At 33.4% G+C, this 23,352-nt stretch overlaps 3 protein-coding genes and 1 long non-coding RNA gene across 4 annotated transcripts; all 4 read left to right on the forward strand.

Moving 5' to 3' along the window:
* The first annotated feature begins 2,769 nt into the window (after positions 1-2,769).
* Positions 2,770-4,614, forward strand: LOC135147370 (uncharacterized). The gene is made up of 3 exons (XR_010284932.1): positions 2,770-3,423; positions 4,000-4,135; positions 4,334-4,614. It is a non-coding gene; the product is annotated as an uncharacterized LOC135147370 (long non-coding RNA).
* A 4,272-nt stretch (positions 4,615-8,886) lies between these two features.
* Positions 8,887-9,273, forward strand: LOC135147200 (uncharacterized). The gene has a single exon (XM_064080059.1). It carries the CDS (start codon positions 8,887-8,889, stop codon positions 9,271-9,273), a length of 387 nt encoding a protein of 128 aa, XP_063936129.1.
* Positions 9,274-14,433: 5,160 nt separating this feature from the next.
* LOC108228022 (probable GTP diphosphokinase RSH2, chloroplastic) lies at positions 14,434-18,879 on the forward strand. Its single transcript, XM_017403481.2, has 6 exons — positions 14,434-15,350; positions 15,457-15,642; positions 16,182-16,642; positions 17,268-17,426; positions 17,723-18,074; positions 18,292-18,879. Exons 1-6 carry the CDS (start codon positions 14,775-14,777, stop codon positions 18,598-18,600), a joined length of 2,043 nt encoding a protein of 680 aa, XP_017258970.1. The 5' UTR covers positions 14,434-14,774; the 3' UTR covers positions 18,601-18,879.
* A 1,043-nt stretch (positions 18,880-19,922) lies between these two features.
* Positions 19,923-23,273, forward strand: LOC108224348 (E3 ubiquitin-protein ligase SPL2). Its single transcript, XM_017398928.2, has 6 exons — positions 19,923-20,395; positions 21,066-21,167; positions 21,415-21,585; positions 21,759-21,880; positions 22,358-22,477; positions 22,791-23,273. Exons 1-6 carry the CDS (start codon positions 20,042-20,044, stop codon positions 23,080-23,082), a joined length of 1,161 nt encoding a protein of 386 aa, XP_017254417.2. The 5' UTR covers positions 19,923-20,041; the 3' UTR covers positions 23,083-23,273.
* Positions 23,274-23,352: the final 79 nt, after the last annotated feature.

Raw genomic sequence — 23,352 nt, forward strand, 5'->3', positions numbered from 1 at the left:
CAAATGGCAGATCGTTCTATAAAATATCCTTTGGGTATTTTAGAGGATGTGCCTGTTAGAGTTGGAAAATTTTACATTCCTGTAGACTTTGTGGTTTTGGACATGGAAGAGGATAGTCAAATTCCCATTATTTTAGGTAGACCATTTTTCTCTACTGCTGGTGCTGTTATTGATGTCAAAAATGGGACATTAACTTTGTGTGTAGGGGATAATAAAAGTACTTTTACTCTAACATCTGCTCTTAAGTCCCCTATGCTTGAGAATACTTGTTGCAGGATAGATGTCATTGATGCAATTGTCCAAGATGAGCTACCACAGGTTTTACTAGATGATCCATTGGAAGCAGTCCTTATGCTCGAAGCTTACGAAGGAGAAGGACATGCTAAAATTGATTCACTAATTCTTGAGCTTGATGGTAAGGCAAATTTGAGGAACTGTGAGGTAACAAATGTTATCACTCCTTATGATTAACCTCAAGTGAAAAAGTTAGAGTTAAAACCTTTGCCATCTAGTCTTAAGTATGTGTTTCTTGATGATGATGAGTCTTGTCCTGCGATTGTTAGTTCTAAACTTGATGATAATCAAATTTCTCAACTGCTTGTTGTGTTGCGTATGCATAGGAAAGCTATTGGGTATAGTATTGATGATCTTAAGGGAATTAGCCCAGATTTTTGCATGCATAGAATTAATCTTGATGATGATCATAAGCCTTGCATACAGGGACAACGTCGCTTGAACCCTAACATGCAAGAGGTAGTTATAAAAGAGGTGATAAAACTACTTGATGCGGGCATCATCTACCCAATTTCTGATTCTAAATGGGTGAGCCCGGTTCAGGTAGTTCCTAAAAAAGGAGGGAGCACTATAATCAAGAATGATAAAAATGAATTGATTCCCACTAGAGTTATCACAGACTGTCGAATGTGTATTGACTATCGTAGGTTAAACATTGCCACCAAAAAGGATCATTATCCTATCCTATTCATTGATCAAATGCTTGAAAGACTTGCTAAACATAAGTTCTTTTGCTATCTAGATGGGTATTCAGGGTTCTTCAAGATCCCTATACACCCTGATGATCAGGAAAAGACTACATTCACATGTCCATATGGTACTTTCGCATATCGAAGGGTGCCTTTTGGACTGTGCAATGCGCCTGCTACTTTTCAACGTTGCATGACATCCATATTTTTTGATTTCATTGAGTCTATTATGGAAGTATTTATGGATGATTTCAGTGTTTATGGTTCTGATTTTGATGTGTGTTTGCATAATCTTTCAGAAGTGCTTAAAAGATGTGAAGAGGTCAATTTGGTTATAAATTGGGAAAAGTGCCACTTCATGGTCACTGAAGGAGTGGTACTTGGTCATCTTATTTCTGAACATGGCATCCAGGTTGATAGAGCAAAAATTGAGGTGATCGAGAAACTTCCTCCTCCTGTTAATGTTAAGGGAGTTAGGAGTTTCTTGAGTCATGCGGGGTTTTATCGACGTTTTATTAAAGATTTTTAAAAAATTGCAAAACCCCTAACTCAATTGTTGGTTAAGGATGCCACAATTGATTTTACTGATGCTTTTTTGGAGTCTTTTTACAGGATCAAATAGGCTTTGATAAGTGCACCGATTATACAACCTCCAGATTGGAATCTTCCATTTGAGATCATGTGTGATGCGAGTGATTATTCTATTGGAGCTGTTCTCGGTCAACGGAAAGATAAGGTTTTGCACGCAATTTACTATGCAAGTAAATCCTTGGATGGAGCTCAGGTGAATTATGCTACTACCGAGAAGGAACTCTTAGCTGTTGTTTATGCTCTTGATAAGTTCCGAACTTATCTCATCGGTTCCAAAGTCATTGTTCACACTGATCATTCAGCACTTAAATATCTATTGGCCAAGAAGGAAGCAAAACCGAGGCTTATTCATTGGATTCTATTACTCCAGGAATTTGACTTGGAAATCATAGATAAGAAGGGTGTTGAGAATGTGGTTGCAGACCATCTTTCATGATTGCAGTTCAAATCTGATGTTGTTCCTGACATTCCTATTGATGATTTCTTCCCTGATGACCACTTATTTGCTGTTGCCGCAAGAACCCCATAGTATGCAGACTTTGCAAATTTTTGTGTGAGTGGATCCCATCCTCCAGATTTGACTTATCAACAACGAAAGAGGTTTTATCATGATGCTAAACAATACTTTTGGGATGACCCTTTCTTGTATCGGAAGTGTGCTGATGGAATCTTTCGTAAATGTGTCCCCGAGGGTGAAGTAAACGACATTCTCCAACATTGTCATTCTCTTCCATGTGGAGGTCAGCATGGTCCTTCGAAGACTGCTGCAAAGGTACTTCAATCTGGTTTCTACTGGCCTTCTCTATTCAAAGATGCTCGTGCTTTTTGTCTTTCTTGTGATGCTTGTCAGAGGACGGGTAATATTTCTAAACGTCAAGAGATGCCACAAACCGGGATTCTAGAGGTTGAGATTTTTGATGTATGGGGTGTTGACTTCATGGGACCCTTCCCAGCTTCTTGCGGAAATAGATACATCTTAGTTGCAGTTGACTACGTCTCCAAGTGGGTGGAAGCTATTGCATAAACAACCAATGATTCTAAGGTTGTTATGAAGCTGTTTAAAAAGATTATATTTCCACGCTTTGGTGTTCCAAGGACTGTAATTAGTGATGGCGGGTCTCATTTTCGCCACCGACAATTTGAAACTTTGCTCAAGAAATATGGTGTTACCCACAAGGTTGGCCTAGCTTATCTATATACTTCTTAATGCATGAGTCATTTTTTAAGGCTGATACGGTAATTTCACATGCTCTTGGATCAACCCATTAAGCTCTGGATCGACCCAACATCTTCCTCATTCAAATTAACATTATGAAAAGATATTTCGGATCTTTATGTGACCCGAACCAAATTAGATTGGATCTACAACATCTTCCAATCATATCAAAATTTGAAAATAGCATTGAATGCAGTTCCTTCAATCATGCCACTCCATTACGCTTAATTATCTCAATCAATCATGACAGTTAATCAGAACAAATCCATACTTAATTATCTCAATCAATCTCTTCCACCTCCATTACGCTCTATGCTGTTTTTTATTTGAGATTCTTATAATCCGTTTGCATCTGTAATCATTTGATCGTTTTTTTTCTCTCTCGATTTGCATAGTGTTTGGTAGTAACATCTGTTTTATATTGCAGTGATAACGGTGGTCGTGTTTTTTTAGCATGGAGACAGATTCAACGTCGTCAACAGGTTTTGCAATCCTTTTTATGGTACGTTATGTTGCAGCATCGAAATCCTCGATTATAATCGTAAAATTTTATTTCTGCAGGTGCCAAAAGAAAAGGACGTGGTCCAAGTGTTGAGACAATTTCCAAGAATCAAAAGAAAACACATGCACCAGGTATTTGATGGTTTGTTCAACGACATGCACGATTTGGTATAGAACCTGGGACTATTTTTTGAACATCATTTTTAACTCTTCGTGTTGGGATTTGTGTTGTGCATAAAATAATCTCTGTGTTTTGTCTTTTAATTCTTTTGGATTCAATTTATTTTGATGTTGTTATAGTTTGTCATGTATGATTTCTGATTTATGGTTAGTATAATTCATAAGTCATAAAGTGTTTGTTAGAATGTCTAAACAAAACTGTTTGTTCTTTGTGTTGTTTGATTCATGCAATATTTTTCTTTTCCTAACATGTTAATCTCTTTAAACTCTATTTGTGTTTCAGATTAATATTAAAAGAAATATATGAAGATCTTAGAGTAAAATCAGTTCAAGTATCACAAATGAGTTCATGATTGATTTCCACACTAGAGTAAAGTTTCCATAAGTATTTATTTTCAAGATACAGTACTCTTGGTCTTGATTTCTAAAAAGTCTTGGACGTGATCGTATTGCTGTTAATGTCTTCATGCAGAATCATTTGTGTGATATACAACAATTTGTAATAAGTTTGTGTATGTTATTTAATAGGTGTTTTCATGTGGGGCGCTCATTTGATTCACATGATAATGGATTAAGGTAGCCACTGACTGAAAGTTTGGAAAGCTGGAGAGGCTTTTATGAAAGTATACGACCTACACATATGGGATTGTCGCTTAGCATTGGTGTATGTTTTTTTTTTTTTTATTTCTGTTCCAGTTTTTGAGTTTTTTTATATTGTATAGATGGCATGATAATTTGTAATTAATTTATTTTACATTATTTTTGCATAATTTCCTTTCGTATTGATAATGATTATGATGATGCATATGTGTCCTCCACTGTATTTATTGAGCCACTTTTTGTTATTGAGTTTTCCTTGCAGCTGCTGAATAGAGATGATTCGTCCCGGCCACCATCGGATGCTCATCGTGTGAAGATTTGTATTCACTTTTCCTCAACATCTGCTTTATTGACAAGAGACACCGAGAATGAATATGATGCAATTTCCGTCCAGATACATGGATCTAACCTCCTACAACTCATATGTAAATAGAGAAATATAGTCAAAATATATTTGGTTTTCAATGATTTTGGCATTTATTATTACAATCTTTTTTTGTATAATATGTAGTGGTTTCCATTTTCACTATATTCAATTTTCAAATCTAGACTTTTTGTTGTAATTTCAAATTAATGGAGTCTTTTTTCACTCCACAATTTTAGCTCTTAATAACGGAGTTTTTATATATTAGATTTTTAAATATTCGGATACATAGATCTAGACTGTTATAGCTCATATGCAAATAGGAAAGTCAAGTTTTATTTGATTTCCAATGATTTTGACATTAATTACAAAAAGCTTTTTCATTTAATTTTTTCGGTTTCTATGTTCATTATATTCAATTTTTAAATCAAGACTTTTTGTTATAATTTCAAATTAATAGAGTTTTTTTTGGATTCCATAATATTAGCTCTTGCTAAGGAAGTTTTTATATATTCGACTTTTTAATGTTTGGATGCATGGGTCTAGCCTGCTATAACCCATATTTAAATAAGGAACAGTAGTCAAAGTTTATATGATTTAACTGATTTTGGCCGTTTTTATTACACTCTTTTTTGGTATAATATATACTGGTTTCCATAGTTAATACATTCAATTTCCAAATCAAGATTTTTTGTTATAATTCCTAATCAATGGAACACTTTTTAACACCAAAATTTTAGCTCTTGATAATAAAGTTTCTATATATTAATTTTTTTTATATTTTCCGACACATGCGTATAGACTGCTATAACTCGCAAGTAAGGAAACGTAGTCAAATATAATTTGATGTCCACTTATTTTAGAATTTATCACTACAATATTTTTTTCGTATAATTTGTGCGGTTTCTATTTTCACTATATTCAATTTTCAAATCGACTTTTTGTTATAATTTCTGATTAACGGAGTATTTTTTCACTCCACGGTTTTAACTCTTGATAAGGAAGTTTCTATATATTAGACTTTTTAAATTTTCAGATACATGAATCTACCTTGCTATAACTTATATGTAAATAAGGAAACATAGTCAAAATTTATTTGATTTTCAATGATTTTGACATTTATGATTACAATTCATTTTTGTATAAATATAGTGGCTTCCATATACACTGTATTCAATAAGCAAATCAATACTTTTTGTTATAATTTTAAATTAATGGAATCTTTTCTCACTCCATAATCTCAGCTCTTGATAAGGAAGTTTTCATATACAAGATATTTCAAACTTTCGATACATGGATCTGAACTGCTATAGCTTATATGCGAATAAGGAAATCAAGCTTCATTTGATTTCCACTGATTATGACATCTATTATTACAATAATTTTTCGTTTAATTTATGTGGTTTCTATGTTCATTATATTAAAATTTAAAATCAAGACTTTTTGTTATAATTGCATTATTAATAGAGTATCTTTTCACTCCACAATTTTAGGTCTTGATAAGTAAGTTTTTATATATTTGACTTTTTAAATTTCTGGATAAATAGGTCTAGCCTGCTATAACTCATATGTAAATATAAAAAGGTAGTCGATGTTTATTTAATTTTCACTGATTTTGACATTAATTATTACAATTCTTTTTTCTTATATATGTACTGGTTTCCATATTCACCAAATTCAATTTTCAAATCTAGACTTTATTTATATAATTTCATATCAATGGAACACTTTTTAACTCCACAATTTTAGTTCCTGATGATGAAGTTTTTATATATTAGATTTTTTAAATTTCTAAGTACATGGATCTAGCAAGCTATAATCCATATGCAAATAAGAAAATATAATCAAACTTAATTTAATGTTCACTAATTTTAGCATATATCACTACAATATTTTTTCGTATAATTTGTGCAGTTTCCATTTCACCACATTCAATTTTTCGTATGATTTCTGTTTTTAAATACAAAGATTTATATAGTCCGCGTCGTTATAAATTCTGTTGCGTAGTTTTATTTTTTTTTCAATCGAATCCGTATATATTATCTTTAACATTTACAACGTACTTATCGCCAATAACATAACACGATTATTTTGATTCTTACATACATTGTCTTTCATAACTTATATCTCATATCATACTGTTTGTTAATGAAAATTGTATAGCTTAACTAAATAAAAAAAAACAAAAAATCATACCTCGTGTGCTACGCACGGGCCAAAATGCTATGAGCATATTTTCATTTAAATAACTTAACAATAAAATTTTTTACATACAGTTAATTATAATTTTTTGTTATTTTAATTAAGATACGAGGGATCGCCATTAGGCGACCCCGAGAAATTTTAATCATACAGTCATTACTATTTTTATCTCTTTTATAAATATTTCAAAAAAAATTACCTAATATTTTTTTTATTTTAACTATACAAATAATGATTTAATAATAGATCTTTAAAATTATAATTTCTTATTCAAAACACTAAAAATTATTATTATATTAAATATTTGGTTATATTAATGATATTAATGAAAATCTATTCCGTTATAAAAATAATACAAAATCTATTTCATTATAAATAATTATCACGTATATCTGCTTATTATCAATTTTCAATATAGGCAATAATTGTAGCATATAATTTTAGTAATGTAACTGAATTATGACTACATATGTATTCCTTTATTGATATATTCGTTTAAGGTTAATTATTTCTTAACCTATTTATCAATTATTATTAAGGACGGAGGAGACTCTATCGTTAGCATATTCACCTTAATTTTATAATTGAGGAATGAATGAAAGCTTTATAATCTGTATAATCAGGTTAAATTTAAAATTATTTATGTTTCTAAATACAAAGATATAGTCCGCGTCGTTATAATTTCTGTTACGTGATTTTATTTTTTTTCAATCGACATTCGTATATATTATCTTTAACATCTACAACGTACTGATCATCAATAACATAACTCGAGTATTTTGACTCTTACATATGTTGCCTTTCATAACTTATATCTCATATCATAATGTTTCTTAATAAAAAAATGTATAGGTTAACTTGATAAAAAAAACAAAAAATTCATACATGTGTGCGTAGCATGGGCCAAAATGATATGAGCATTATTTTATTTTAATTTTTTTTTTACAAATGAGCATATTTTCATTTAAATAATTTAAGAATAAATTTTTTCGCAGAAAGTTTATTATAATTTTTTTGTTATTTTATTTAAGATACGAGGGGTCGCCGTTAGGCGACGCCGAGAAATTTTAATTATATAGTCATTACTATTTTCATGTCTTTTATAAATATATTAGAAACAATTACCTACTATTATTTTATTATTTTAACTATACAAATAATGATTTGATGATAGATCCATAAACTTATAAATTTTTGTTCCAAAAATGAATTATTATCATTATTATATTAAATATTTGGTTATATTAATGATACAAATGAAAAATCTATTCCGTGATAAAGTCAATACATAATCTATTCCATTGTAGATATTTATCACGTATATCTTCTTATTATTAATTTTCAGTATAGGCAATAATTGTAACATATAATTTTAGTAATGTAACTGAATTATGACTACATATGTATTCCTTTATTGATGTATTCGATTAAGGTTAATTATTTTTTAACCTATTTATTAATTTTTATTAAGGACGGAGGAAACTCTGTCATTAGCATATTCACCTTAATTTTACAATTAAGGAATGGATGGAAGCTTTATAATCTGCATAATCAGGTTAAGTTTATAATTATTCATGTTTCTAAATACAAAGATTTATATAGTCCGCGTCGTTATAATTTCTGTTGCGTGATTTTATTTTTTTCAATCGACATTCGTATATATTATAATTAACATCTAAAACGTACTGATCACAAATAACATAACTTGAATATTTTGACTCTTACATGCGTGCCTTTCATAACTTATATCTTATATCATACTGTTTGTTAATAAAAAAATATATAGGTTAACTAGGTAAAAAAAACAAAAAATCATACCACGTGTGTAGCACCGCCCAAAATGCTAATAAACACGTTAAATTTTATAACTTAAAACTCATAATAAGTAGTTTGAACACGCCAATTACCCGTCAGATTTGGGGTTAATCAAGACAGAAAGTATAGGTTAAGTTGATAAAAAATCAAAGAATCAATACCCGTGTGCGTAGCACGGGCAAAAAAAAGCTAGTCTTCCTCAAACAAGTGGCCAAGTTGAAGTTTCAAATCGTCAAATTAAAAGCATCTTGGAAAAAGTTGTTGCAAAATCCCGAAAGGATTGGTCCTTGAAGTTGGATGATGCTTTATGGGCTTATCGGACAGCCTACAAGACTCCTATTGGCACTACTCCGTATCGCTTAATCTATGGAAAGGCATGTCATTTGCCAGTTGAGCTCGAACATCGTGCTTTTTGGGCGATAAAAGAGCTAAATATGGATTTAGAGGCCGCAGGTGAAGTCAGGCTTCTTCAAATGAATGAATTGGATGAGCTTCGTTTTGATGCTTATGACAATTCTCGACTTTACAAGGAGAGGACAAAGAAAATGCATGACAAATTGATCCAACGAAGAGACTTTCAAGTTGGTGATAAGGTGTTATTGTTTAATTCGAGGCTTCGACTGTTCCTTGGGAAGCTTAAATCTAGATGGTCCGGACCATTCACTGTGACTGATGTTAAATTTGATGGTGCTATTGAGATTATGGGACAAGACGAGACCAAGTTCAAAGTGAATGGTCAGCGTTTGAAATTGTATGTGGATGGTGCATTTGTCGAAAAAATTGAGACATTTTGTCTCGACAACCCCTCCTTGAAAGCTTAATTCGAGCTGAAAAGTCAAGCTAATGACTTTAAAAGAGCGCTTCTTGGGAGGCAACCCAAGGTCTCTGTAAGTTAATTATATTATATAATATATTTTTGTAAATTTATTTTTAGGATTTTAGGATTTTTATTTTTATTTTGTTTACTCCCACGAGATGCCTTGATGAATTTTTTATGAAGTGTTTCAGGTAATTTATTAGCTGAGAGAATAATTTATTTAAAACACTCGGTGTTTTATTTAAATTTTGGAAGAATTGTTTTTGAAGAAAAAAAGCAGGGCATGTGTATTTTAGAAGCAATGAGCAGTAGATCAAACCCGGGGTTTTCCTTTTTCTACTCCGCGGTGCAAAGCTATGAGGTTCTTTGCGCGCATAAGCAACTACGAATGCCGGCGATTATTTTTTATTACACTGGGGTTTAGAGCTACTGGCCATCCACCATTTTTCAGCGCTAACAGTCTCCGCGCTTTACTCTTCCGTATCGCAGTCCAGCCCAGTGTATTAAAGCCCATCTAGACCAGCCTACTTTCCGTATCGCAGTCCAGCCCAGTGTATTAAAGCCCATCTAGACTAGCCTACTTTCCACAAGAAGTACATAGCAGCGACTTGGGCTGCGCGGCCCACATAACTCAAGCCCATTTTGCTTCCTTTACAGGAAATTCGAACACTGCACCTCTGGAAGGGAGGAAGAATTTAGGAGCCACATCCAACCGGTGTGCCAACCAATGCATTTGTTTGGGGAGTGCATTACTTTAATAAAACTCTTAGAAAGCCAGAGCCATTTCAAGCAATCTCAGGGAAGTTTTCTTTCTAATTAATATTATATAATTATATTAATATATTTTATATATCTATCATATTTGTTCATTGAGGACAATGAACCACTTTAGTGTGGGGATGTTTTCTCAATGATTAAAAAAATCAAAAAAAATTATATATTATGAAATCCAAAAAAAATTAGAAATTCATGTTAGTTGCATTTAAATTAGAGCATGTAGTTATTTAATTTTGTATGCATTTTTTTGAGTAGTTTTTTTAATTTCTTTTAGCTTGCATAATTTCATGAAAGTATATAATACCGAGTTGACTTCTTATGATGAGTTTATTTGCATAATTTCTTGGCTAGTAGTCTTGATCATATGTGATCTCTTGCATGCTTAGAAATTGTTTGTGCGGAAATTTTAAATACACTATAAAATGCTCTAGAGACAAGACTTAGACTAACTTAATTCTTGAGTTTTATCTATGAGTCGAGTGTAGAATTTTGACTATTTCCTTTTGAGCTTAGAGTATGTAAATCTTAAGTTTAGGGGAACTTTAGGATGTATATGCCTTTCTAAAAAAAATGGAAAAAAAAAATAGAATATTGAAAATAAAGTATCAGGTACTCCTTTGAGATCAGTAGTTAAAAATGCATCGTCATGTGAAAGGGACGATCCAGGTACTTGTGCTGGTATTAAGTGCAATTGTACTAGAAATAAATTTTCTTGGTGACTTTTCGCAACCATTGATTACTGGAGAATTACTTGACTTAAAAAAAAGTGGAAAAAAAGAGTTTACGAAGTCTTATGGTGGTCGTAACTCACTTACCCTGAGAAGCGTCCTGACCTTAGACCGAGCATGAAAAAAAAAAGAATAAAAAAAATATAGAAAAAAAATAAGAGAGGCATAGAAGTTCTTTTGCGACCCTGAGCTGTAGTTGACTCTAATGTAACGAAGCGTTTAAGCATTATTCTGATAAACGACTCATGGTTAAAACTCTGTTGAATTTTGTTGGTCTCTGTTTTGTTTCACTAGAGAGCATGTTAAGCACACACACGATGCACTCCGCACTTGCAGTGGATGAGTTGTATGACTGACATGTTGGATAGATGAATGCCTTGATTGTTGTAATTCTGAGGATATTCGTTGACGAGGTTGAAACTTTCATGATTGTATCACATGCATTTTCATTTAGTTTGCATCCATATTAGTTGCATTTTTGAGACTTGGTAGAAAATAATGAATTTTGTGGGTATATTCACTATAAACCCTCACGAGACAAAACTCGTCCTATTAGGGCTGCTGAGGGGTTTAACGGCTTGTTGCATACGCTCAATGCAATCGTGTCATCTACGAAAGTGGTGTTAGTTAGTTAGGACTTAGTTTTTATTTCGCTTATTTGCCCGAGGACGTGCAAAAGCTTAGTGTGGATAGAATATATTTTTATATATATTCTATATAATTTTATTCTCATATTTAATTATATTTTGCACTGATTTGGATATTTATTTAATATATTTTCATGTTTTATTGTATGGAATAAAGAATTCCAAGTTGAGAAGGATTTAAAGCTAAAATAGCTATTTTGTAGCTAAATTCTATTAAAATTCGGATTTGTTGGGTTCAACCCGATTTCTGCACTGTTTGGGCCATATCTTGAGTTCCGGATGTCGGATTTGGACGTTCTTACAACCCACGCGAAACTTGGGAATTTTCATTTGCAACTATGACGACTTACAACTTCTGCAACCTCGTTTGAAACAGTTGCAAATGAGAAATTTCATTTGCAACTATGTAACTTTATTTGCAACAGTTGCAAACTGATGTTGCAAATAAGGTTGCAGAAGTTGCATGTCATATTTTCGTAAATAATTCGAAAAAAAATTGTATTTTTTAAAAAATTCAGCTTGACAGTATTTCTATAAATAATTTGTAAAAAGTTGGTATATTGATAAAATATTCCAAAATTTAATAATATTACTAGCTTACACATGCACTAGAACCGATTTTATAAATATGATTATAATTTATAATGACTTGACTTAATATGTTAAGTGTGTAGTTAATATTCTCTACTTGAACAATAATTATTATAAATAATTTTTAAGTTATTAAAATTATAATAATGACAAAAAATTTCATTTATTATTTATTTAAATGATGAATTTATTTTTTATTTTAATAATAATAAAATAAGTTGTTCAAGAATTATATTTATCAACAGTGGACTCAGCCAACTTATTTTTAATTAAATATACATAAAAAACAAGAATTATGTAAAATCAAAGAAGAATTAAAATTCAAACAATAGGAAGCCGTACGGGGAGTACGAATATTTTTTTTTTTTGACAAAATGTAAATTCATTCTATTAAATTAAAACAAGTCTAGTCGGGACAAATCCCCAACTGACAATGCAATCAGGTTGATAAACAATAAATTTCCAGACTGCTTAACACACTGAATCCAAGGATTCTTGAAATTGAAAATGAATACAAAGGTTTCTCGAGTAATCCAGCCTACATCAATCCCGAAAATGATAGCTTCACAATTGACCTTCACAATAGTTTCATGGCTGTTGCGGTGTTCAGGCGACTCAGTTGTAAAAACTAAGCAATGAGCAACAAGAGTCCTCGAATAATGAACAACTATAATTTGTGAAAGGTGAGCACATGCGATCGCCACCGTTCCAAACATACCCCAGCTATCTACATGCTGGGAGCCAGCTATAAACATGCCGAAATTATTAATGATGTGATAAGCCAGATCTCCCAAAACTCTATCCCAATTATTCTCATTGATAACACAGAAAGACATAACAACCACAAATATAACAACGAAGAATCATCCAAAATTTGGGTACTAAATCAACACACGCCAAAAGGCGAGACAGGAAAACACAATCGGACCTTTGATTTCAAAAAATCTGATTTATTCAGAAAACAATCAAGCCCAAGCTCAAATCCGAGAATAAAACTCGATTGGAATCTTCGAGATTTAAACAAGACTCGATTTTATTGAAAAACAAAAAACTGTAAATAGTGGAGAAGATGGGAGAGCTAAAAGGATTTGATGGATGAAGAGGATGAAAGTGAAGAATGGAGAAGTGACGGCTAGTTTTGGGAGTCGATTCTCAAAACCCTAGTTTTAGGAATACAGATTCTACGGGGAGTACGAATATTAGTGAACCCAATTCACTGCCTTTTCATCGACTAGCACTATTACTTAACGGTCAGACTTCGTGAGCATGAGTTGATTAAGAAAGCGCCGACAAACCAAACAACGGGGCATGTGGACGTAGCATGCGTTGAAAATAGGATGATATGAACGCTTGAGAAATCAAAGACATCGGTGGTGTAATAAAAACAAAGGAAGAGTCATGGGTGGTAGTGGTACTCGAACAAAGAATAAGGAAAGTGGTTAAGCAACTCGTTAAGTTAACGTTTTCTGCCTCATTGCATGCATCTGTTTATTCGTAGATTCTATGTTCCCCCGCAGTCTCCGGCTGCTCAGAAGGTTACACAACTTGTATTCTAACCTCAGTCCCTGTGTTACTTTGAAGGTTATTCTAGGAAACGAATATTAGAGCACTTGAGTCAAGGGTAATAAGTTGAAATTTTCAAAATTCACTTTTTAATTTTAACTGCTCTCTCCCATGCTTATTTCAATTTTACAGAAATAAAATTCACCAATTTTTGATTAAATATAAAAAAAGTTATTTATTATTTTAAAAAAAATCGAAAGTATTTTAACCCGAATGATTTTTAACATCTTTATATAAAATTGTTAATTATTAATATTGAGGTTATCCCGAATGATTTTTAACATCTTTATATAAAATTAACCATACAAATAAATTTTTTACAACAATATGTCGAATATGTTTACCCCATTTGCACGTAATATTGTACTTGTATGTGATTTATTGTTGTTTTAATACTGTGTATGACGTTATGCCCTTCTAGAAGAAAAAGAAAACATATTTTAACTAAGTGGACTCCTCTATGCTGTAATCAACCGATCATCAGATTCGTAAGGATTAAATCCATTTAATTGTTACTAATTTTTTTACTACCTCCATCCCAAATTAGATGAGCTCGATAAGTTCGGGTACGCATTTTAATGTCTATTGACCGCATAGCTATATTATTTATTTTTGAAATTTTATTTTTGCAAATAAAAATTTAAATATGAAATTTTCATTTATCAAAGAAAATTTTTTTAAAAAAATTTCGGAACTATACGATCAATGCACCTTAAGTTACGTGCCCAAAATTAATTAGCTCATTTGTTAATTTGGGATGGAGGTAGTATTATCCTAGATTGATTCGCTAAACTCAGATCTCAGTAACCATAACAAATTATTAGTATAAAAATAAAATAACTCCCACTAGCCCAGTCGACGACTAATGCTTTAACTTCCTTTACAATATCCGTTATTTCAACCTCACAGCCTGGACATTTCCGTAATTAAACTCTTGTTTTGTATAACCAACTCGCTAAATATCTATGCTTCGCCATTAAATTCAACTACTTGCAAGCTCAGGTATCCCGATTACACCTTGGAAAGTACTAGTATCTGTAAACTTTCTATATATAGATTCCCAGCTTTCCTATTCTTCGTTTCTTTTCATTCTTTCAATTCAAATCCACCTCCAAAATTCTTTTCTTTCAAAGTTTTTTAGATTAACATTTCTTCAACTCATTAATTTTATAATTGGGGGTTTAGGGTTCCAGATTTCAATGGCAGTTCCGACGACCGCGCTATACGCAAATCCACCAAATACGACGACGTTTCCGTGTTCAATTTCATCGAATTCCTCGTATGATTTCGATTCAATCGGCCGATCGTCGTCTCCGATGATCGGCGGCCTCTCGTATCTGTTTTCTTCGCCCTCAGGGAGAAACGCTGCCTCTACATGCGTAACTGATGATTTACGACACGAGAAGATCGATGACTTGACTAGCTCGTATTGTTACTCGCCTTATTTGAATTCCTTTGCGAAGCGAGATTGTAGTCCTGTCTCGGTTTTTCAGGGACCGGTTTCGTGTAGTTCGAGTCCGTTGAAGTTTGGGAAGGAGAGTGGGGAGTTTAGTGGTTGCGGTAAGGTTAGGAGGAGTAATGGATTGTTTATTGGTCGTGCTGTTAGTGTCGATTATCGACATTTAGGTGAACTCGATGAATTGACTTTTAATATGGAGGAGGATAATTGTGCTGCCAAGGATTTGTTGGTGAATGCGCAGTCGAGGCATAGTATGTTTTATGATGATCTTGTAGTAAAGGCTTTTCACGAGGCCGAGAAAGCTCATAGAGGACAGGTATAGTTTGCTCTTTAAATGTTACTGAGGACCTTTGACCGTTAGTTACCAAGGATGAGGAAATGTGTTTTTGTTGTAATTTTTGTTAACTTTTGTGAAATTGCAGATCCGAGCAAGTGGGGATCCTTATTTGCAACATTGTGTGGAGACTGCAATCTTGCTGGCGGTAATAGGTGCCAATTCTACCGTAGTTGCGGCTGGTCTTCTCCATGACACACTTGATGATTCTTTTATGACCTTCGATTATATTTACGGGACGTTTGGAGCTGAGGTTGCTGATCTAGTAGAAGGGGTATGATACTTCATTGAGTGTTAATTGTCAACCTGAACTTGTCATAGTGTTATCACTTATCATGATTTGGCAAATTTTAGTGTTGTAAAATAATCAAATAAGTTAGAATGTATTATCTTACTTTAAATGGGAGAGGCAGATGCTTATGTATTTTGTGCTCTGGCTAAGGCATCACGGATGACTTTGTCACCTCAAGTTTAAAGTGGCTGCGTGCATATACTTGTTTATATCAGTACGCCGCACTGATATATCACGGATGACTTTATCACCTCAAGCTTAAAGCGGCTGCGTGCATATACTTGTTTATATCAGTACACTGCACTGATATATTTGCAGATCTTAAGATTATTTTTCTCCTTGGGAGTCTCTCTACAATTCCATGCAGCATTTAACATATACAGATGTTCACAACATCATTGGAGCTTTTTTTTTTTAATTATTATTTATTATTATTAGTATTGCACTATTGCTTGTTGAAATGATCATTGTATCAAATTTTGTCCTTAGGTAATAACTCGTCTTGTGCTGTATTTATGCAGGTTTCTAAGTTAAGTCAATTGAGCAAGCTTGCCCGAGAAAGCAACACAGCAAGTAAGACTGTTGAGGCTGATCGTCTGCACACGATGTTCCTTGCTATGGCTGATGCTAGGGCTGTCCTCATAAAATTGGCAGATAGATTGCATAATATGATGACCCTAGATGTTTTACCCTTGAAGAAGCAAAAGAGGTTTGCCAAGGAAACTTTGGAGATATTTGCTCCACTTGCCAACCGTTTGGGAATCTATAGTTGGAAAGAGCAGCTAGAAAATCTCTGTTTTAAACATCTTAATCCTGAACAGCACAAAGAGTTGTCCTCAAAACTTGTGAAATCCTTTGATGAGACAAAGATCACTTTATCCCTTGAAAGACTGGAGACTGCTCTCAAGAATGGAGCCATTCCGTATCATGTTCTATCAGGGCGGCACAAAAGCTTGTACAGCATCCATCGCAAGATGATAAAGTATAGTCTCTCTCTACTTCCCTCTCTCTCCCTACACACACACACACACACTCACCATATGTGTGTAAGTATCCCCCTGAAATACATTATTGCTGTTGCATGTGCAGCGTGTGCAGGCTTTGAAAAGTAGGTAACAATCAACATTAGATTCTAAAATTGGTGAATCTGTTTATGACGTAATTGCTAGTTATTTCATGAACTGACTAAACATTCAAGCAATTACTCTACCCAATTTGAATCAGGCTTTTGTTAAATTGCTAACGATATATAAGGTATGGGAGGATATCACTTATATGACAAGCTTGAATATGGTTTTTTCCCTTATAAAGAAACATTTTCCCCTTTAAATTACTCTAAACAGTGAATTGGGATCGAGTATAGACTGGAAGGGTCTCTCTTTATTTTGAGCAGAAGAGCAGTGAAGGATTCGCTATAAAAAGAGCCAACTTTACAATTTTCCGTGAATACAATCTTAACCAACCCAAATGTTCAAGAAACAAAAGATAAATCAGTTAAAAAGTCCCTGGAGGTTATACTAACTTATTACCGAGTTGCACTTTGTTTCTTGTTTTTTGTTTTTTTGCTATTTGAATTAAATTTCTAATATATTTTATATAATGTGCAGAAAGAGGTTGAGCATGGATGAAGTTCATGACATTCATGGGCTGCGATTGATTGTTGAAAATGAGGATGACTGCTATCTGGCGCTGGGAATTGTTCATCAATTATGGTCTCAAGTACCTGGAAAGTTTAAAGACTATATAATCTATCCGAAGTGTAATGGGTAAGTAATATGTTGATCATCATCATAGTTCTTACAGAAATATATATTTTTAGAAATCTTATACCCGAAATATGGCTTTACATAGTGCACAAGGCTCCACCATTTATGCAGGGACATGTCTTCATGTATGCAAACTAAACCTTTCTAAAAGACAAAACAAAGATAAAAGAATCTTGGAGGATATACCCCTGACCTATCAGATAGCAAGTAGACACTTAATCATTGCACCAGGCACAAAAACAACATTTCTGGCGGGAGTCTTATACTGAAACGATGTGCCATTTTGCTTTTTGTAGATATCAGTCTTTGCACACAGTAGTAGTAGGGGAAGACATTGTCCCTTTGGAAGTTCAGATTAGAACGAAAAAGATGCACCTACAGGCGGAATTTGGAATTGCAGCTCATTGGAGATACAAGGAAGGTGATTGCAGATACTCTTCATTTGTACATCAAATGGTTGAGTGGGCTCGCTGGGTTGTTACTTGGCAATGTGAAACCATGGTGAAAGACCAATCAACCATGGGTTATCGTCAATCAGTAAAGCCACCCTGCACTTTCCCTTCACATTCCAAGGATTGTCCACATAGCTTAAAGCCTTATTGTGGGGCAGATGGACCGGTTTTTATCATATTGATCGGAAACGATAAGGTTTGTTACTTGCATTCATATGTTTTTCCTAAATTCTCATATTCAGAATGTTATGTAAGTCCACTATGTCCTTCTGAAATGGAATGAAGATAGTTAATATTCACACACAAGATCACTTAGTTGACAGGATATTCTGCAAGGGGAAATTTGATAGTATGTAGGCTGCTTAAAGCATCACCATTGCATTGTTATTAACATTTTTTTTCTTGCTAAACAGATGTCAGTTCAGGAGTTTCCGGCCAATTCTACTGTCAATGATTTGCTTGAAAAAACTGGTCGAGGATTTGCTAGGTGGTCTCCATATGGAATCCCGATGAAAGAAGAACTGCGCCCAAGGTTGAACCATGAACCCATAACTGACCCCAACTACCAGCTGAAAATGGGGGATGTGGTAGAACTAACCCCCACCATCCCCGATAAGTCATTGCCGGTGTACAGAGAAGAGATTCAGCGTATGTATGACCGCGGTCTATCTGTGTCGAGCATGGCGCCTGCCACCAATAGTATGGCCGGGTGGAAAAGATAATTCCTACGTGTAACCCTTTTACTAGTACAAATTTCACTCAACCACCAAATATCTGCATATACACCACAAGTCATTGTAAAGTATGTCCTTTGTCCGGCCTGGGACTCGAATTTTATGGAGCTGACAATTATAAATTCCTTTCCATGGATGTAAACCTCTTGTATATAAAAGTTGTACAAAGCTTGTGTAGAGTAGAGGGGACTTAAATTTGTCATGGCAGGCTTCGATTCAACAACTGATTCTGCATCAATTTTCAAGTGATACGTTGGATTCAAGATATATTCTGTGAAGAACGTTTAAGCTAACATGGCTCTGCTACAAAAACATAGTACAAAATGTTTATTATAAACTTGAGTTGTGGCCTGGTCTGCTAATACTGCTTTCGTCCACCGGGTTAAGCACACATTTTTAATATTTTTATAAAATATACTTTGATAAATTATTTTGAATTTTTTTGCTTCTGAATAAATATTTACTATCTAATTTATTATAAGAAAAAGAATTTCAAAAATAATTATGAAATTTTGTTTTATATACGTTTTAAAATGCGTGTCGGGCAGTTAAAAAAATATAAAGAAATGAGAATGATCGAAGGAATAATAATCGATAGAAATTAGAAGATTCATTCGTGTGAGGACTATTATATTTTTCATTTTTTCTTGGAATCATCTGTATTGGAATATTGTGATACTTGTGTTTAATTTGTAGAAAATGTTGATAAGCACAAATTTGACCGTGAAACTAAATATATATAAAGTCCTCTTAGTATATAGAATTTCTTATATTTAAAATACTAGCTTTTAACCCATGCTAGTATATAATTCTTTATTTTTTATTTATAAGAAAAAGAATATTAGTTAAGAATATTCACGCTTTTTTATATAAATTTTTTATTTGACTTTCAATTTGTCTTTTATAAGTTATACATATATTTATAAGTATTTATTAGTATTAATATATGTTATTAAAAATAGTTTCAATTTTTTTCAACTAATTATAAATTAAATTTAAAAGGATAATGATAAAGTTTTTGTCTTTTAATAAAAGATGAGTATTTTTAGTATTTAAGATTGTTTAACAATCTTGATATATTGTAAACTTCTAGTTCTATAGAAAGAGTACCAAATCAAACAAATATAACCAAACGAAAAATTTGTACGACTATAAATTATATTATAGTATAATATAGATAGTATTGATGTCTTACAACCTTTAGCTTATTTATAATTTTTCTATAATCAAAAAAATCCGATTATGTTTTCGAATAATAAAATTTGCACCAAAAAACCTATCTGCCCGAGTGATTAAAATTCTCACACAGTAGCAGTTTGCTTTGTTTACTGTGTTGTTCACTCTCTTCTCTTATCTAAGTGTACACAACTATAGATACAGGAAAAGTGTATGTATAACAGGCAATTGAATTTCAAGTGAATCAACTCCGATGTCTGTGGACCAAGCCGCGGCGGCGGTTCTGTCGCAAATCGCGCTCGCAGCCGACGGCGCTGTGCTCGGTTTAACCCTAGCTTACGTGGCAGTTCGTAGCATTCTCAAATACAGCTCTTCTTCGTCGGCGTTGCGGAAAATTCAAGACGCTCCGGCCGTTCGCGTCTCTGATCTCCGGTCGGTGCTATCTTCTTCCGATCAAGGCTCCGATGAAGGTAGGATCATCGTTGTTCGTGGCTCGGTTGAGGCAAAGTCGGTTGTAGAAGGCAATTGGAAAAGTTTGAGGCCTAATCATGCTCTCGTCTCGCCTGAGTCCGGCGAGAAAGGCGTTGTTTTGTTGCGAACACAAACGGTATATTTGTGTTTAATTAAGTTCGTATGAATATATTGGAATTGAAGTGTTGCGATGAGATTTCAATATTTATTTTAGGATGTGGAAGCGGTTAGGATAACTAATTTATTGAACTTTTAAGTTGTGAAAGGTAGCTAACCTGTTTCGTATCTCATATCATACTTTAGTTCACTGAAGTGGATAGAGCAATGTAGCAAACATATACAACTAAATTTTCATAATGATCAATCAATTCATAGCACAAATGAGTAACTGTTAAGAAAATAGATGAAACACAGCTATAGGTTTTTAATAATATTATTGGTTCAAAAATATAATTAATTATGGATGGCTATAATCGAATTGATAATAGAACAAAACATAGCTATAGGTATTATTGAATTGAAAATACAATCAGTTCCAAGATAGAATTAATTTTTTAATTGAAAATTCATGGCTGTATCTGAATTGAGAACAGCACAATTGTATAATTGGTATGAAAAAATAAAGCATCATTAATCTGATGTAAGTTAAGATAGGATATTTGAGTAAAAAGTTAATTAAGATTAAATCTAGCAGATTAGAATCGGTGGGAGTTCTATCGAATATTGTATTCTAATGTATGTTATGTTCGTAAAGTATATACATTCTGTGTGAACTTATTTTCTGATACCATGGGGTGACCTTGAAGTGTATATACAACGAATGGAGAGGATTTTTTGGATGGACATCAGATATACGTTCCCTCTTTGCAAGATCATGGAAAGAGCAAGAGTCTTCATCATTAAGAACGGTATTGAAGACTTATTATTTCTTTTTTCTTTTGTCTTCTTGGTTTATATATTAGATGCTTGTACCATTTAAATGAAGCTTTGTAAATTCCTCATTTAGTAAATTCTCTGTTTTGAAATGGACATGACTGTCATCACTTACTTATACTTAATACTTTGTAGAATTTATTGGTTCATTTATACGTTTAGGTCAAGCAATTTTTTTGTTAACGCCAATTGTGTTTCTTCTCTGACATGATATTCTAATAGGTTCCTTTTATTCTTGTTGATGGTGGAGTTTGGCCATATTCTGATTATGTCGTTGTAAACATGGACGGCTCAAGACATCCAATACCTCTTGTAACTGTTTATCACCACTTACAGCCGATCACAGCTTCTCCTTATACATTTCTACAGGCACTTTTTGGCCATGAGTACCCTGTGAGTTCTATTTAATTGTTTGTTTAAAAGAATAAATGCTAATCATTTAATATGGTTCTATATAAAGCTCGAGTGTCTCATTGCTTTGATATCTACAACAACTGTTTTTCACCATATTATTAATGTTTAATACTATCAGAAACCTTTGAATCGAGTTTGTCTTTTACTTGAAGGTCGGACTGTTGGACGAAGAGAAAATTCTTCCATTAGGAAAAGATATTACTGCGGTTGGGACTTGCAGTTTGAAAAATGGGACTCCTGAGATCAAATCGTGCAAGGATCTGCCCTATTTCATGTACGGACTTAAATAAGTTTGTGGTGCTCTGATATATAGTACTGTTCTGAGGAGCTTTATGTTTAAGAGAATTATTTCATCCCTCTTAATATTTCAGGACCAATATTCAGTGTTTCTTGTCCCCCATAATTGTTCATTTGCCGAATATGTTCAAAACTATTATAATCTTCTATAAGCATCACGACAAGTTATGGTGAAACATAATTAGATTTAAAGTCAATTAGCATTTTGCTCTGTAGCAAATTAGGAAGGCCAACTATATATGCATGTGCCCCAGCCTGTTATCGTTTTCAATTTTAGATGGTGTATTTTATAGTTTTTCTTGTATTCCTAGGTATGAGTAAAAAGCTAAGTTACGGACACCTTATGTAATAGGACATATCAGATTTCCTTCTGTCAGATTTTCTGATCATAGTTTCTAATCATCTCAATAGTGTGATGATCTTGTAATTCTCTCTTTTTGATGTGCTTTTGCAGGTCTGACATGACCAAGGAACAGATGTTGGTAGATCTCGCGTTTAGAACAAAAGTTTTGTTTTGGGGGGGAGTGGTTCTTAGTTCTCTAGCAATAGGCGTGCTAAGTTATGCGGCTGTAAGGTAATATAATATTATTCACTTGTATTTCAGGCTTTGTTTAGACAGCATGAAGGATGGTAGGTTCCAAAATACAAAAAAGAAATATAAAAAAATTGGTATATTTTCGAGGTGGTTGTGGATTAGGTATTTATGATCATTTCTATATAAAGAAAACAGAATGTGAGGGAAAGAATTGACCACTCCTGTATGTAGTTATATTCGTGTGTGCTCCTTGTTGAGCTTAGTTCATAAATCAGTTTAAAATATATATATGTGTAAATAAAAGGAACACATCTGATCAGTCAAAAGACTCAAAACCTTTAAATTGTTTTAGGAACTGGAATAGATGGAAAGAATGGAGGCAAGTTAGGCGCATCCAGCAAGATAATTCTGCTGCTAGCAATGAGCCGGATGCTCAGGTTATAGCAGATGAGGAAACTGGGGATATTCCAGATGGGGAGCTGTGTGTGATCTGCCTAATGATGAGGCGAAGGTCCGCATTCATTCCATGTGGGCATCTAGTTTGTTGCCAGCGCTGTGCACTGTCTATAGAGCGTGAAATATCACCCAAATGTCCAGTTTGCAGGCAGTCAATTCGCACTTCAGTCAGGATATATGATTCTTGAGATTTTCTAGGGTTGGGTACATTTCCGGTACAAATGTAGTGTATAGACTTAGATGACTGAAAGCAACTGTTTGCTGTTGGAATACATGGGATAGAGATTTTTGCAACTGTGTGTTATATTTTTCTTATAATATAGGTGATAACTGAAACATTTTGTTTGAGCTAAATTCAGTAGAAGAAATTTTAGTTATTTGTCCTGTTTGTTCTGCTTACTAGTATTCTTCACAATCTGAAGAATGGCCTGCTCTCTATTCAATTAAAGTGGGTTAAC

This window comes from Daucus carota, chromosome 6 (assembly GCF_001625215.2).
Source record: "Daucus carota subsp. sativus chromosome 6, DH1 v3.0, whole genome shotgun sequence".
Lineage (NCBI taxonomy): Eukaryota > Viridiplantae > Streptophyta > Magnoliopsida > Apiales > Apiaceae > Daucus > Daucus carota.